We start from the raw sequence: 14,067 nt of genomic DNA, 5'->3' as shown, positions 1-14,067 counted from the left end.
CGGACAAGGTGTCAGTATGCTCATCAGGAGATGTTTGAGTCATAAATGGTAAAATAAAAAGGCTATTGTTACGTTTATTTTGGGGAAAAAGTTGCATATAGCCCCTTTTAAATGTATGCGTTTGGCAGATGTTTGATCCAAAGCGACTTACATTGCATTCAAGCTATGCTTTTTTTTTTTTTTCAAATCATGCATTTCCTTGGGAATCAAACCAATGACCATTGTGATGGTCATGCTCTACTGTTTGAGCCACAGGAAGGCTTTGCATTAAAGGTATTGCAACCTGTTAATGCTGCTATCTGTCATTGTTGCATGACTGTGGAACAGGACTACTTGTTTTTTGTCTCCCAATAGCAGAAAATGGCTTAAAACGCTCATTATTGTTGCAGTTTGGTGCCACTAATGGTGCAGAAATTACAAAGTTCATCTGTTGTCATCAGCATTGTTCATGCAATGTTTTCGTGCCACGTTAAAATAAAAACAAACCTGCGATTTCTGCTTTCAGGAATGAAATCGTAACATCTGAGAATAATCTCATAGAAAGCCAAGCTTTTTCTTATGAGTTTTTTTCCGAATCTTCTTGTTTTTCAAGATTGTGTCTGTCAGTGTTGGTGGTCAGTCAGTCTCTGAGTTAAAACAAGGGTCTCGTCGTCCCTCTGGACTTTCACTGCCATCCATCTGACAAACGTGGTTTTGGTGCGAGACGTACAGGTGCTGTATCACCCAATATCGGCCTGGTCAACCAGACACATCCATAAACGTCTGAAGTATCAAACACACTTTCCTAATAGACCCTCTCTGCTTGTACAGGGACCAGGGACTCCGACCGCAAACCCTGCAGTCAATACGCCACATCCGTAAGCCTCCTTCAGCTGTTTAAGGCATTATCAGAGTCTGGATCTAATATATAGATGTTTTTAATAACCGCCCCTTATAACGTGTTGATTCACTCTGGATGATTACTTTCACTAGCCGTCATGAGAAAACCTGGCTGCCACCGAGTCAGTCACTTCAGAGTCTTCGCTTCGCTGTAAATGTGTTGTTTGTTTGGCATCCGTCGACAGGAACATCTTTGGATGTCGACGTGACGTTTTGACTCTCCGTAGATGAGATCCATGAAAGCGAAGAAGTGTTTTGAGAAATAAAGCAGATGTGCTGGTCTTGATCTGTCTGTGCTGCTACAGACGATCATCCAGCGGAGTCTGACCGCGGCGTATCCGTTATTACAAAACCTGCTGTGCTGTGGAGGACACTTGTGTGCGCAGAGTAAAATCTGCTTGCTCATTTATTGACTCATTCATTCAGTTTATTTGTTTACTTAATTTTATTTCTATGTATTTTTATTTTTATATTCTATTCATTCGTTATATTCATTTTACTTTTATTTTTTTATCCATTTATTTATTTTATTTACTCATTTCATTAGTTGTTTACTCTTATCTATTGAGGTTTTTATTATATTTATTAATGTATTACATTTTTTAATTGTGTATTTTATTTATTATTTTTCCATGTGTACTTTTTTTATTTATTCATTTACCTTATTCTCTTGTCCATTTATATATTTATTTTATTGTTCTTTTATTCAGTCATTTAATTATTCATTCATTATTTCTTAACATAATTATTTATCATTATTAATATTTATTAGGGCTGGGTAAAAAATATCGATTTCTCGATTTTAATCGATTCTCATTTTTACGAACCGATATCAGTTCTTAAATCCCAAGAATCGATTAGTCATCCTGTTTTCAGCTGATGAATGAATGTAACATGTAGCGCACATCCCATCCAATAAATCGCAATAATCTTTGTGCTTTGTTACTATTGCTATGAAACAAAGTCTCAGATTTCAAATTACATCCATTTTCTTACGAAATTCAAAAACATACCGTTTAGGCGCTGTGAGATCGCTCTGGCTCAGCTCAGCTCTAGAGAAGAAGCAGCGCGCACATGATCTTCTCTTCCGCCTTAATAATACCAGTTTCAGCGTGAAATAAACATGAATGAGCATCTGAAAGTATGTTAAAAGGTAGAGTACAACTTATCGAAATCCGTATCATGTGACATGGAATCGCTCAATCAGCGTTTCAACCATGGAAAGACGTCAGTAAATCAGCGTGTAAACAATGTCATGTAACGTCACATTTACCTCAGAAAAACCATATCCAGTGACCATAAACGTCTTAGTCAGCTAGAAAAATTAACTCTAGAGAGGAGCATTTTGCTAAATATATGCACCATATTACATATTCATTATAATTTTTAATGTTCTTCTATTTTTAAAGCCACCATTTAAATGTTTAGATTTCATATAACTTTATTATTATAAAAATAAATAAGTGTAATTTAAGTGTTTGTATACAAATCAGTTAATTTGTACCTTCAATATTATAGCTAATGAAGCCTGTAGGCTACAACTGACTCCCATAGTTTACAGCATTAGTTAAGAGTTTTGTTTTCTTTGAGAAAATTTGCCATGTATTGTACCAGATATCCAAAATAATCCATATTGAATCGAATCGGAATCGAAATCGAATCGAATTGCAAGCTTGTGAATTGAAATCGAATCAAATTGTGAAATTTGTGTCAATACCCAGCCCTAATATTTATTGTTTTATTCATTCATTTACTTTTCATTTATCTGTTGATTTATTTTATTTTTGACCTATTCTTTTGTTTTACTTTTTTTTAATCATTCATTAACTTTTATTGAAGTTTTTGATTTAATTTACTCTTTTTTTTTTATTTTTTTTTATTTATTATTCATTCAGTTATGTATTTTGTCAAAAGAAATTTGCTTATTTTTTAAATCATTCATTTACTTTCTTTTATTTTAAGTTAGTGTTTTATTTTCTATGTATTTATGTACTTTATTCTTTTATTTATTCAATTATTTAATGTAACCTGGGACTAAAACATGGGTGATAACTCGTGATTTTCTGCCAGCCAGACTGGCCCCAAACAGTTGCGTAAACGATGAGCTGCAGATGTTTTTGGGCACATAGTGTGACATAGTATTGCAAATGAAAGCAGACTCCTTTTTTTTTTAACTCTTTTCGAGAATACGTATATATATTTTCCCTCGCACTTCCAGGATTCGGTCAGGCAGCCGAGCGGGAATGCTTCACTTCCAGGCATGCGGTTCCCGCTCCAAAAACAACTTCCATTCAGTGCTCCCAAATGACAGCACGCTGGTGGGATGGTTTGCGCTCTGGCTTTGAGCGAAGGAGAAATGCGGAAAGAAGAGTAGAGCAGAAGAAAAATGAATGAGTTGCTGTAGCTGCGATTCTGCACCTTCATCAAGCAGCTCGGTCTTCTGCCACGATGGATTACGGCTCATCCTGACTCACACACGCAAGCCTGACCTGAATCACTCTTACTGACACTGGGAGGATGCAACTTTGTCCCATGAGCCCATTCTGTCCGACTTCAAACACCAATCCGAGCGTAGGCCTGGCTCACTTTGGCAGCGCGGCGCACGGTGACGTAGCATTCTCAGCAAGCGTATAATTTCCATTCTGCGGAAAGACGCCGTGTCCCGTGTCATTATTCCAGTGTGTTTTGCTCCTGTTAGAGATCTTTTCTGTTTTGTGTCAGGAGGCAATTCTCTGCGGCTTGGAGCCGTCTGCTGGAAATGGGCATTGAACACTTTGATGCATTTGGTAGCATTGAGCCGTCTGCTCTTTCCTTCTGTCTAGACGGCTTCAGGTCGAGAAAAGTGACTATGAGTCATCTTCTTTTTTTTTTTTTCTGTTTTCTTCATTCGAGCTGAAGAAGCGGTGGGTTCCCTCATGACGTAATGACCTGTCAGACAGACCAAACCTCTCGGGAATACAGCGGTAAAATTAAGACGACATTGAGATTCAAGGATGTTCCATAAGCCTGATTTTCAGATGTTTTTGGCCAATATGTTATGGCTGGTTGATTTTGAAAGTATTTTAGTTATTCACATCTCTAACCATAACATCCTAGCATCACCCTAGTGTTTGGAGGACTTCAGTCCTGATAACCCGGTGTTGATTCAGATTCTTTCAGTCTCAATGAAGCCTTGGACTAGCTGTGTTGTTCAGCTGTGTCTTTTGTCCCACTTCCCTAACACCTTCCCTTCTTTTCCCCCTCATAATCCTGTCTTTTTACTATTCCTATCAGCAAAAGTATCAGGAACTCTTCAGCCTCAGCCTCATTTCCATTCATTCCACGGCACATTTATGCACTATCACACCTCTTAGACCACAAGGATCTGTTTTGTAAGTCTTGGAAAATACACCATCACTTTTCATTAGGTTATAACACAGCGTATCTGTTCTGGTTTACCTCTGCATGAGGTAAACTACACACTAGTTAAAATACACACTCTCCTTTATTCAAACAAACCGTTCTTGCGGAATTATTTTGAATACTGTTTGTTTTGCCATATTATTTCGATCTCTTGATTTGACCTCATTACGAAAGATGAAGTCACAACTTTCGCAAATTCCATGCTGCATTTCCAAGGATGTTCCCGCAGCCAAGGAATTCCGCCACCGTGAGGCAAAGGTCAACTGTGTCGAGGAGCGGAAAATGTGAGCGATACTCCTGAAAGACAGACCTGCGGATTTTCCTTCAGCTCCTCTGAGAGCACCACCAACTTTATTTTTACCCACAGCTCTGGCCGAGCGGATTACGGATATCACGGAGAGAACTGCCTCTTTTACCCTGTTATTATTGGGGTATTTGAGGACTCCTGACCTGTTTTGATGGATTAACCTGTCATGCAACTGCCACCACGCGTCTTGACGGGCCGATGCCTCTTTGGCCTGTGAACCCGAGGAACCCCACAGAGAGCCGCGTCCTTTCCAAAAGCAGGCCACCTGCTAGAGTCGTCCGTTTAATGATCAGACGCGTTCAATCATTCACCGCTGGAGCTCTCAGCAACCTGCGTCTGCACGCTGACTGACACCAAACTCACTGTTGCTGAGCTGCCTTAAAGGAAATGTTCATGGAAATGAATGTGCTGCTGCTCCAAAAAGAACAAGAAAAGCACCATAAACGTAGTGCAAATGACTCTTCTGCAATGTTTCAAGTCTTCCTCAGGGATATTACCGCTAACTAAAATTAAATCTGTAATATTTCTTGATGTACCAATACTTAAATAACTAAAACTGAAATAAAAATGAATAAAAACATTTTGTATACAAAAATGACAAATGCAAAGAAATTACTAAACCATTAAAGTTAAAAAACAAAATACTAAAATCTAACTCTGTAACAATGAACAAACAATTTTTACAGCATTTATTAACCCGTTAATGGTAGTTATTAGTAATAAAAATGTTAATGTTTACAGTGCATTAACTAATGTTAACACATACAACTTTTGATTTTAATAATGTATTAGTACATGCTGAGATTTACACTGATTAATGTGTATTTTACATCATCTTATGGTTGGTATTTTATACATTAGTAAAATAGAGAAATGTCAAATAAGTTTGAATCACCTAAAGTACATTTCTTGGGAATCAAACCCATGATCTGTTGCCAGCAGTAATGCTTTAGTAGCAGAGCAGTTTTATTAAATCGAACTACACAACACACAGCATTCAGGTTTGCATCAGCGCTACACAACACACTGGTGCATTTCCCTCATTGCAGGCGGTTTAGTGAGCTCTGCTTCTCAGTGAGGTTTGTGGCTCTCAGTGTGGCCTAATTCTCCGGCTCTCCAGGGTCTCTCAGGCCCCTTTACGAGTGTCCCTCGTGAAAATCTAGGGGGTCATGTTCACTCTGTGGCCTGTGAAACGTGTGAAATCAAGGGGCACCTCTGTGAGAGGTGGACCTGCTCTGTTTGATGTTGTCCTGTAAAGAATCCGTTTCATGGGTGAGGCATCCTAGCAGAGACATCGTAAAGAAGAAAACATTACCTCATCACAATCTGCACTTCCTTTTTTTTTTTGTCTTTTTTTTTGTCTTTTTTTTTTTTTTTACATACAGGTGCTCTAAGCGATGCCATGCGTTTATTAGGCTGAAACATTTTTTGTCACATACAGCAAACTAGGGGTGGGAATCTCTAGGCACCTCACGATTCGATTCGATTCCGATTCAGGGGGTAACGATTATCGATTAACGATTTATTTATTTTTTTTACTTGGTACTTTTAAAGCAAAGTATTTATGATGACCCATAACGAACTTACTTCCAATACTTCCTATATTAATTTTATTAATGAAACAAATGGAAGTGATTTGGCAAGTCAACTGTAAGGTTACATTTGCCAGCATATGTCCCAACATTGCAATGAACCAACAGGAAAATAAATGTGTGCCTGTACTAGCAGCATACTTAAATTAATTAGTAAATTAATACAAACTTCAGCATATTCTGAATCTATAGCATTTAATAATAGACTTCTAACCAACATCCTCTTGTTATTTCCAATGAGCAATATAATCCTTCAGACAAAAAACATTTTGCTGTAGCAAAATCACACAGTTTTCGTTCAAAAATATAGAATTATGTACCAGCAGCTCTCATATAATGCTTGTGGACATACGCATATTCTGAATAATTAGTAACATACAAAGCCGCTCTTATACACAACTAAATAATAAAGAGTTATGACTTGAAATGTTTGCTGTATACCACAATCAAAAACAGCTTATACAAAAAAAGTGAATGAACATCTGCAGAGAGCACAGTCAAAATGTAACTTTTTGTGACTGGCATTGCACATATTGCAGGGCATTATAACATACGTGTAACAGATCAGTTTACAGTATATTGATTTGAAAACTAAACAATACAGAAAGCAGCTCTCATACAAAAAATACTAAATAGGTAACAATGAAATTGCCAATTTTCCATACGTTAGCTTTTAACGAAGAGGGTGCCGTTCGAATTTGGCGCTCAGCCATCATGCGTCTGTTATGTGCACGCCACTGACTGTTCGCGCACTGCACGTCCGCTTTAGAGTTCCGCCTTTTGCGTTCCGTCAATATTACGTTATTAGAAAAGAATTTTATTTTTTTTGAAAATCGATTTTTGACATTTGTGAATCGATTCAGAATCGTCCACACGTCCGCATCAAGATGCATCTAAGAATCGATTTTTTACCCCACCCCTACAGCAAACATCTCCTCACTATCCGCTAGCTGCCTGTCCCCTGAACACACTGTAAAAATGGTCTCTGTAAACAGCCCAGGCTCCACAAACGACAACAAAAACAAACTGGCCCAGACTGGACCACGAAACATAACAAACAGTGTTCCAGCCAATAACCGACAAGAATGATTTGGGGGTGGGGGTTGGGGGGTTAGTGCGCGTGCACATGAATGGGGGTGTGTGGAGTGGAGGAGAGAGAAGCATGAAGAGGGACTTTAGCTAGAGGAGAGATGTCCTAGACAATGACTAACGTTAGAATTATATTCTCTTGAATTTTGACATGGCCGACACACGACCAAAGACGACGTTCCGATGAACAAATAGCAAAGAAGAGGGAAAAGAAGGAAGCACGGAAGGGAGGGGGAGAGGATGGGATGAGGAGGAGGGATGGTTGAGCTGGCCTCATTTTGTTTGACAATACTTTGAACGTCAACAAGAAGTGACGTCACCCAACATCGCTTAGAGCACCTTTAAGGCTCTCCTTTTTGTTGGCCTGCTTTTATGTATATTGATAGTATTTTATATGGGATTTATATATAAGGTGTGCTGGAGGAGACTTTGCAGAGTGCTTGCATTGTTAATACAAGATCTTGACCAAAAATGTATGCACTTCTTGATGGAAGTAAATGTTGTGGTGTTATTTCCATCAAGAAGAGGTGCATCAATGTTTGGTCAAGATCTTGTATTGACAATGCTAGAGTCCAGCTCTCTGTAAAGTCTCCTCCAGCACATCCCAAAGACTTTCAATGAATTTAAGATCTGGAAATGATTATTCAAGCTCCTCACAACCATTCTTTCACAATCTGAGCCTGATGAATCTTGACATTGTTATCCTGAATATAGCCCTGATGTGTCTTCCTTTCCTACATGGTTGTTTAAGAAAAGAAAGCTACACACTCCATCAATTAGGGTTAGAAGAACTGTTGGCAAACATATAACATGCTAGAAACATAATAATCACTGCAATAATGATCCAATCATTGACTCTTCAACTATTTGTCTGTTTAAATCCAAACAGCGCCTTTTTTTTATTTGGCTGAGCATTGTATATTATTTCTCACAACCACTTCATAACCACATAAGAGGTACAGTAAAATGCTCCTGAAGCAGGTTTTTAAGTGTATGAACCTTAAAAGCGGAGTATTGGAGTTTGAGGTAATGAAATGAGTCAGATGCTAATGATTAGATGGTAACACTGCATGCAGAAGCACATAGTTATGAATATGGAGTTGATGGAATAAAGACACACTTTTATGATGTTGAATTAAATCCCAGGACTGCCCTTCTGTTGCACAGCATACTCTAAAGTATGTACTTCCCATCAGGAGTGAAGTATGTACTTTCAGTGCGTAGGTGAAGTATGTGAATTGAGATTCAGCCAGTGACTTTTTTTCAACGCTGATAAATGTCACGAAGACTGTCCTCTAAAGCTCTGCGCATATATTTCAGGATTGACAGTCTGATTTCTCAGGTGGTTTACGAAGAGGGAATTTTTTCCACTTGTCTCTGGGAGTTTAATGATGTGGTGTGGAAATATCAGGCGTAGAGGTGCAGGCTGCCAGCAGTGAGGTTTCTGACCGTCTTCCCTCGAAGCGCGCACACACACACACACAATCAGCAGTTGATCTCCCCTCGCCGTCCCCACCGCAGTCTGAACAGGAAGTTGATAAGAGCGTGTGGTAAAAGGGGCAGATTTTCAGGCTGTGGACTGACTGACACTTAATAAAGGCAGCGTTCAGTCGCTCGATTGAAAGCAGGTGAGCTGTGCGTCTGATGTTTTTCCGTGTCCAGTTCTCTTGGACCGTCCCACTTAGAGAGCCCAGATTGACCCTGTTGACCTTTTTATTCTGAAATCTAATCTGCAAACTGTAGCCTAGTCATGAAATCCCAAATGAATTTTATTGAGCTTATTGTGCCCGATTCATAACTCAACCCACCATTTTGCTGCAAAGAAAATGCGATTTCCGACATTGTGAGAGACAACGACTGTTGGAAATCCTGATCACGTCACTGCTCATTTGCATAAAGCCGAGCTCTTGAGAAGTTCAATGCAAATGAGCAGTGATGTTATCCGGGAACAGGTGTCCATGTGAATGAGGTTTAAATAAACTGCTCTTCATATTTTTTCTGCTGACATAATTAAGGCAATCTATGCCTCGAATATAAATATAACTTATAATTATATTCAGGTCTAATTTGTTGTAAAGCGCAGTTAATACATTCAGGTTCAACCCTACATTATTTACTGCTGATTTTTTTTTCTGTTAAATACAGTAGTGACCAAAAGTGATGATCTTCACCCTTTTTTAAATATTTCAAATGTATTAAAGATTGTGTAAGCATATTACGTAGTTGTACTATATTAGAACTGCCTCCACAGTGGTATCTTTTAAATCTTTTTTAAAAACACATCTTTTTTCACTGGCTTTCCTGTCTAAACCAAATAGCTGAGTTAGTTGATTGTTTTATGAGAGTAGTTTGATATTCGCATAATATTGTATAAATGTTTTGTACATTTGCTTTTTGCATGTTTTTACAAATTGTACAGCACATTGGTCAACTACCCGTTGTTTTTAATTGTGCTTTATAAATAAATGACCTTACCTTACCTATATTGTTCTCGGATACTATATTGTTCTACATCCTTATGCATCGCTTTTTGCCAGGATTTTTATGTGCTTTTCCCAAATCACTGAAGTGACGTCGATGTCCGAGTTAGCGGTAGCATTAGCCGTCAGGCAAGTGTTATTTAAATAAACTCCTGATGTACTTACAAACTTTCCAATGTCTCGTTTTATGAGTACAGAACCTATTTGTACTACTGTAGAAGTTTGGTACCATTCTGGGCATTATTAGTGGGGTAATTTACGAGCCTAGGTTCCATTAGCGCCTGCACTAAGCCATTCGGCTGATATCTCTAAATAAGCTCTAACTTTAATAATGTTCGACCAAGGGAAAAAAAGCTTAGTTGGCTCAAGGTCATGGTGCAAAGGACCCTAGGTTGATTTTACTCTGAACCATCCCTTTAACTTACAACATTAGGGTACAAACTGTCAAGATGGGAAGCTCAAACTAATGTGAAGCAATGTTTTGAAAGTTGGCTGGTTTTGGTTGATTTTACCCGGTTTAAATGACCAAAATGCTAGTCTCAGTGCTAGAAGCACTTTAAGGGTCCCTCATTTTTTCATCTTTGAAACTGTGTGAAGATCCAGTGACGATCTGTAACGCCTCCGCAGAGGAAGTATCAGATTAGCAAGTCTTTGCTTCTGTCGTTCTTTTTTTTCCCCCATCTTGGCACTGATTCCTTCAAACTGGCAAGGATGCCAATCGTGCCAGACAACACAAGCACTTCACCCGGCCAGACACTGAGATTACAGTGAATGTGTCTCGTAGACATTTAGATTAAATTACGATCAGAATGTCAGCCAATCAGACGCGAGCCTTTGAAGATGAGTGGGCGTGGCCTGCACAGCTGCTGTCGGCTGTGTGTGTGAAAGCGTGACAGTTCTGCCCACTCGGACCTAATTGGATATGGTAGGGGTGTTTTTATTGAAATCACTCACAGGTGTAGGCCTCACTTTAAAGTGGCGCTCGCAACCTCTGAGAACTTTCAGCTGTCTGCCGTTACCAGTGTGTGTTTGTGTGTGCGTCCTTCCCAGACAAAGAGATCTCTATTTTCAGACCAAAGCTCTGTTTGGTTTATTAGCTAGCAGTCCTAGTTGTGTAACGTTCTTGTGGCGTACTGTAAAGTGGGGCGGGTTAGTGAGCTTGAGTACAGAGAGTTAAAATGTTCTGCACCTGCAGGACTGACTTGGTTTAACCCTGTGACTGCGAGTAAAGCTGGTAGAGACAATAGCAGAACTGGTTGGTGTGAGACGAGACTAGCAAAACAAGTCTACTAGGGGTGTGAAGCAACTGATGGGACAATGTTATATTGATATCTGGATCCCAATATAATAATATTGCAGTTCTTTATTGTAAAGATATTAAAAACTCCACTTTTACCCACTTGTTTTTTATTCATCTGCATTAGACTTCACTGCTTTTCACAATTATATTCTGAGCTCGTTTGGGTTTGGATTTTGTATCGACTTTTATATTTTGTTGTATTTTATTTGCTAATGTATTTTAATTATAAAATGTTATTTTATATTTGCTTACAATTCTTCCCTATTTGTGTTTTCATTTTTTTCCCATTTTTCTTTAATATTATTAATATAATCATAATATTTAAGATGGATGGATGAATGGATAGATGGAAATAAATAATACAATTCTGTATTGTATTATGTTTAATATAATTTTTATATATTGTGTTTTATTATATTTGCTTGCAAATCTGAACCTGGAAAATGTTCCCTCCTTTCCAGTTTATATATATATATTAGGGTTGGGGGAATTAACGTGTTAATCTTTGCGATTAATTTGAGACGTTTAACGCGTTAAAAAAAGACAATTAACGCAGCACTTTTTTTTTTGCCTCGTTTTAAAGATTTCCTGTTGCGGCTGCTATTGAAAAGGCCAAAAATATGCCGTCCTGCCCCTCCGTGTTCGGCGATCAGGTTTCATTCTCGCGCAGCTTTCATGAGCGGGTCTTTTCCGTTCCGTGTGTGTGTGTGTCGGCGCGCTGCGCTCTCTGCTCAATGTTCTGCTCCGTGTTTGCACTGCGCAGGGTTCTGCTCTGTCGTTAACGGCCCAAACGTTCGAATCATGGACCGATCACGCACTGGAAAAGCAAAGTCCGCTCAGATAACGTCAAATTTCTCTGTAGTAGACTTCTGTTTGCTGAGCTGGTATAGCCATGCTGGGCAACAATGGTAAAATTACCTGCTCTGATCACATGCTCTGGTAATAATAGCTTTGTAGGACTATATTTTATTTCGATAATTAGTAAAAAAAAAAAAAAATCTGTTAAATTGATTATGTTGATTGATTATTGAAAAAGAATAATATATTGATATATTGATGTTTAATGTTATTTTAATATAGGGCTATTTTATGTGATTCTAAGTTTAAATATTGATGATTACAAGCTTGGGGGAAATGCAATTAATTGCAATTAATTACAGCAAATTGTGCAATTAATTCGTTTTTTTTATTATTTTTTTTATCGATTCCCAGCCCTAATATATATATATATATATATATATAAAATAATCTTATGACGGTGATTTGAACAATCCAATATTTTCAATGTAATATTGATATGTGATTGCCAAACACTTTTGGAGATAATTAGTTTTTCTCTATTGATGTAGACGGGAGCTTTACAGGAAATAGCTGTACCAAGCTGTATACCATTTTTACTTGCTTTAATAGTAACAAATCTTTTTCTGCAGGTGTTAGAGCAACGTAAAATATCCCCTGGTGTTCTAAACTCAATGAGTTTCCCTATTGATTTTTACCACTCTCTCTGTCTATTCACAGGACATCCGTAACACAGTCGGCAACATCCCTATGGAGTGGTACAAGGACTATCCCCACATCGGATATGACCTGGACGGCAAGAAGATCTTTAAGCCAATCAGGAACAAAGATGAACTGGATGAGTTTCTCGACAAGATGGAGAATCCCGATTACTGGTGAGGAGCGTCTGGAACATTCATTTCAAGTCATTCAACCTCTATAATTGGTTATTCACTCATTCTCCTGTCATTACTAGGCGTACCGTCCAAGACAAGATGACCGGCGCTGATATCCGTCTGTCGGATGAGCAGGTGGACCTCGTGCACCGTCTGCAGGAGGGCAAGTTCGGTGACGTCAACTTCAACGAATATGAGGTATTTCGGTCTGGTTTTCCGCTCTGTTGGTGTTGAATTCAACGCAGATCCGACAGTAACAGAATTTGTCACCTTAACATCTGCAGTCTGGTCTGTGTAAACCTCTTAAAACGGCTTCTAGATAATAACCCCAGCGCACGATGGGGGAAAAAATGAACCTCGTCGAATTACTCATTTATGAAGCCACAGTCTGCGCTCACCACCGACAAATGAAGTAGCGAAACATTAACACAAGCACAATTAGCCGTGATAAGAAAAACAGCGCAGGAGGGAATGAGTCTGGATGGTGTCAAGGCCGTCGTTTAGCGGCTTCACTTTACAAGCATCAGTGCTAACTGTGCATCGCCGTCTCTTCTGGCACAAACAGGAAGTGAGTCACTCCAGATTTGGGTCTGTCTGTGATCAGTTAGTCGACCTCAGACAGGCTTTAAAGACTGTGAGCGTGAAAAAGCCACCTGTCATCTGACTGGGACTTGTTGTGTCTGGTTGATAGGCCAGATGTTCTCTGTTTCACATTGCCAAATTAAACAGAATACAAATTGTTTGGTTGTGTTCGGGGTGTGTGTGTGTATATACACTATACGTGTATGTATGTATATTACAACTATTTATTTATTTATTTTAGGGGTGTGACGAGACACTTAGCTCACGAGACATGAGATTGGGTTCACGAGAACTAGATGAGACAAGATTTTTGCACTGAGTTTTTAAGAAATCCTCAATGTTGGGGATTGTCCCACTGAATTCCGGTTCTTTAATGGTCTTAACCACTTCATTACTGTGATCAGGGAGTAGGAATCATAATATCTCTTCCACCTTTTATTTATGTGCAGGGTTTCACCATATGAACTTATTAATTATGCATTGGAGGTAGTTTCTGCAAAAATCAAACAAACAGAAATAAATAACTAAATGTTAAACATACATGCCCACATACTGTTGTGATAAACCGTACATTACCAATTAAACAATTTCAACAGCTCTCTCAAAGTGTGTTTAGTAGAATAGGAAACAAGTAAACAGAATATAAGAGCATATAATCAACTTAAGGTACATTATACAGCGTCCTCATTATGGTATTGAAGAATAATAAATATAGAATATCTTATACAGATGCATAACCATAGTTAAACGAGCTATGGCCAAT

The 14,067-nt window shown here is 38.6% G+C and overlaps 1 protein-coding gene across 1 annotated transcript in view; it reads left to right on the top strand.

Annotated features, from left to right (window-relative positions):
- bop1 (BOP1 ribosomal biogenesis factor) overlaps positions 1–14,067 on the top strand; it is a 78,021-nt gene that overhangs the window by 42,909 nt on the left and 21,045 nt on the right. The window contains exons 4-5 of the mRNA XM_084130704.1: positions 12,568–12,722; positions 12,803–12,920. Coding sequence (XP_083986830.1) covers positions 12,568–12,722; positions 12,803–12,920 — 273 coding nt within the window. The remainder of the gene's footprint in view (positions 1–12,567; positions 12,723–12,802; positions 12,921–14,067) is intronic.

This window comes from Abramis brama (genome assembly GCF_963993115.1).
Source record: "Abramis brama genome assembly, chromosome: 12".
Lineage (NCBI taxonomy): Eukaryota > Metazoa > Chordata > Actinopteri > Cypriniformes > Leuciscidae > Abramis > Abramis brama.
Note: the sequence above shows the minus strand (reverse complement) of the source record. Positions and strands in the feature narration are given on the sequence as shown.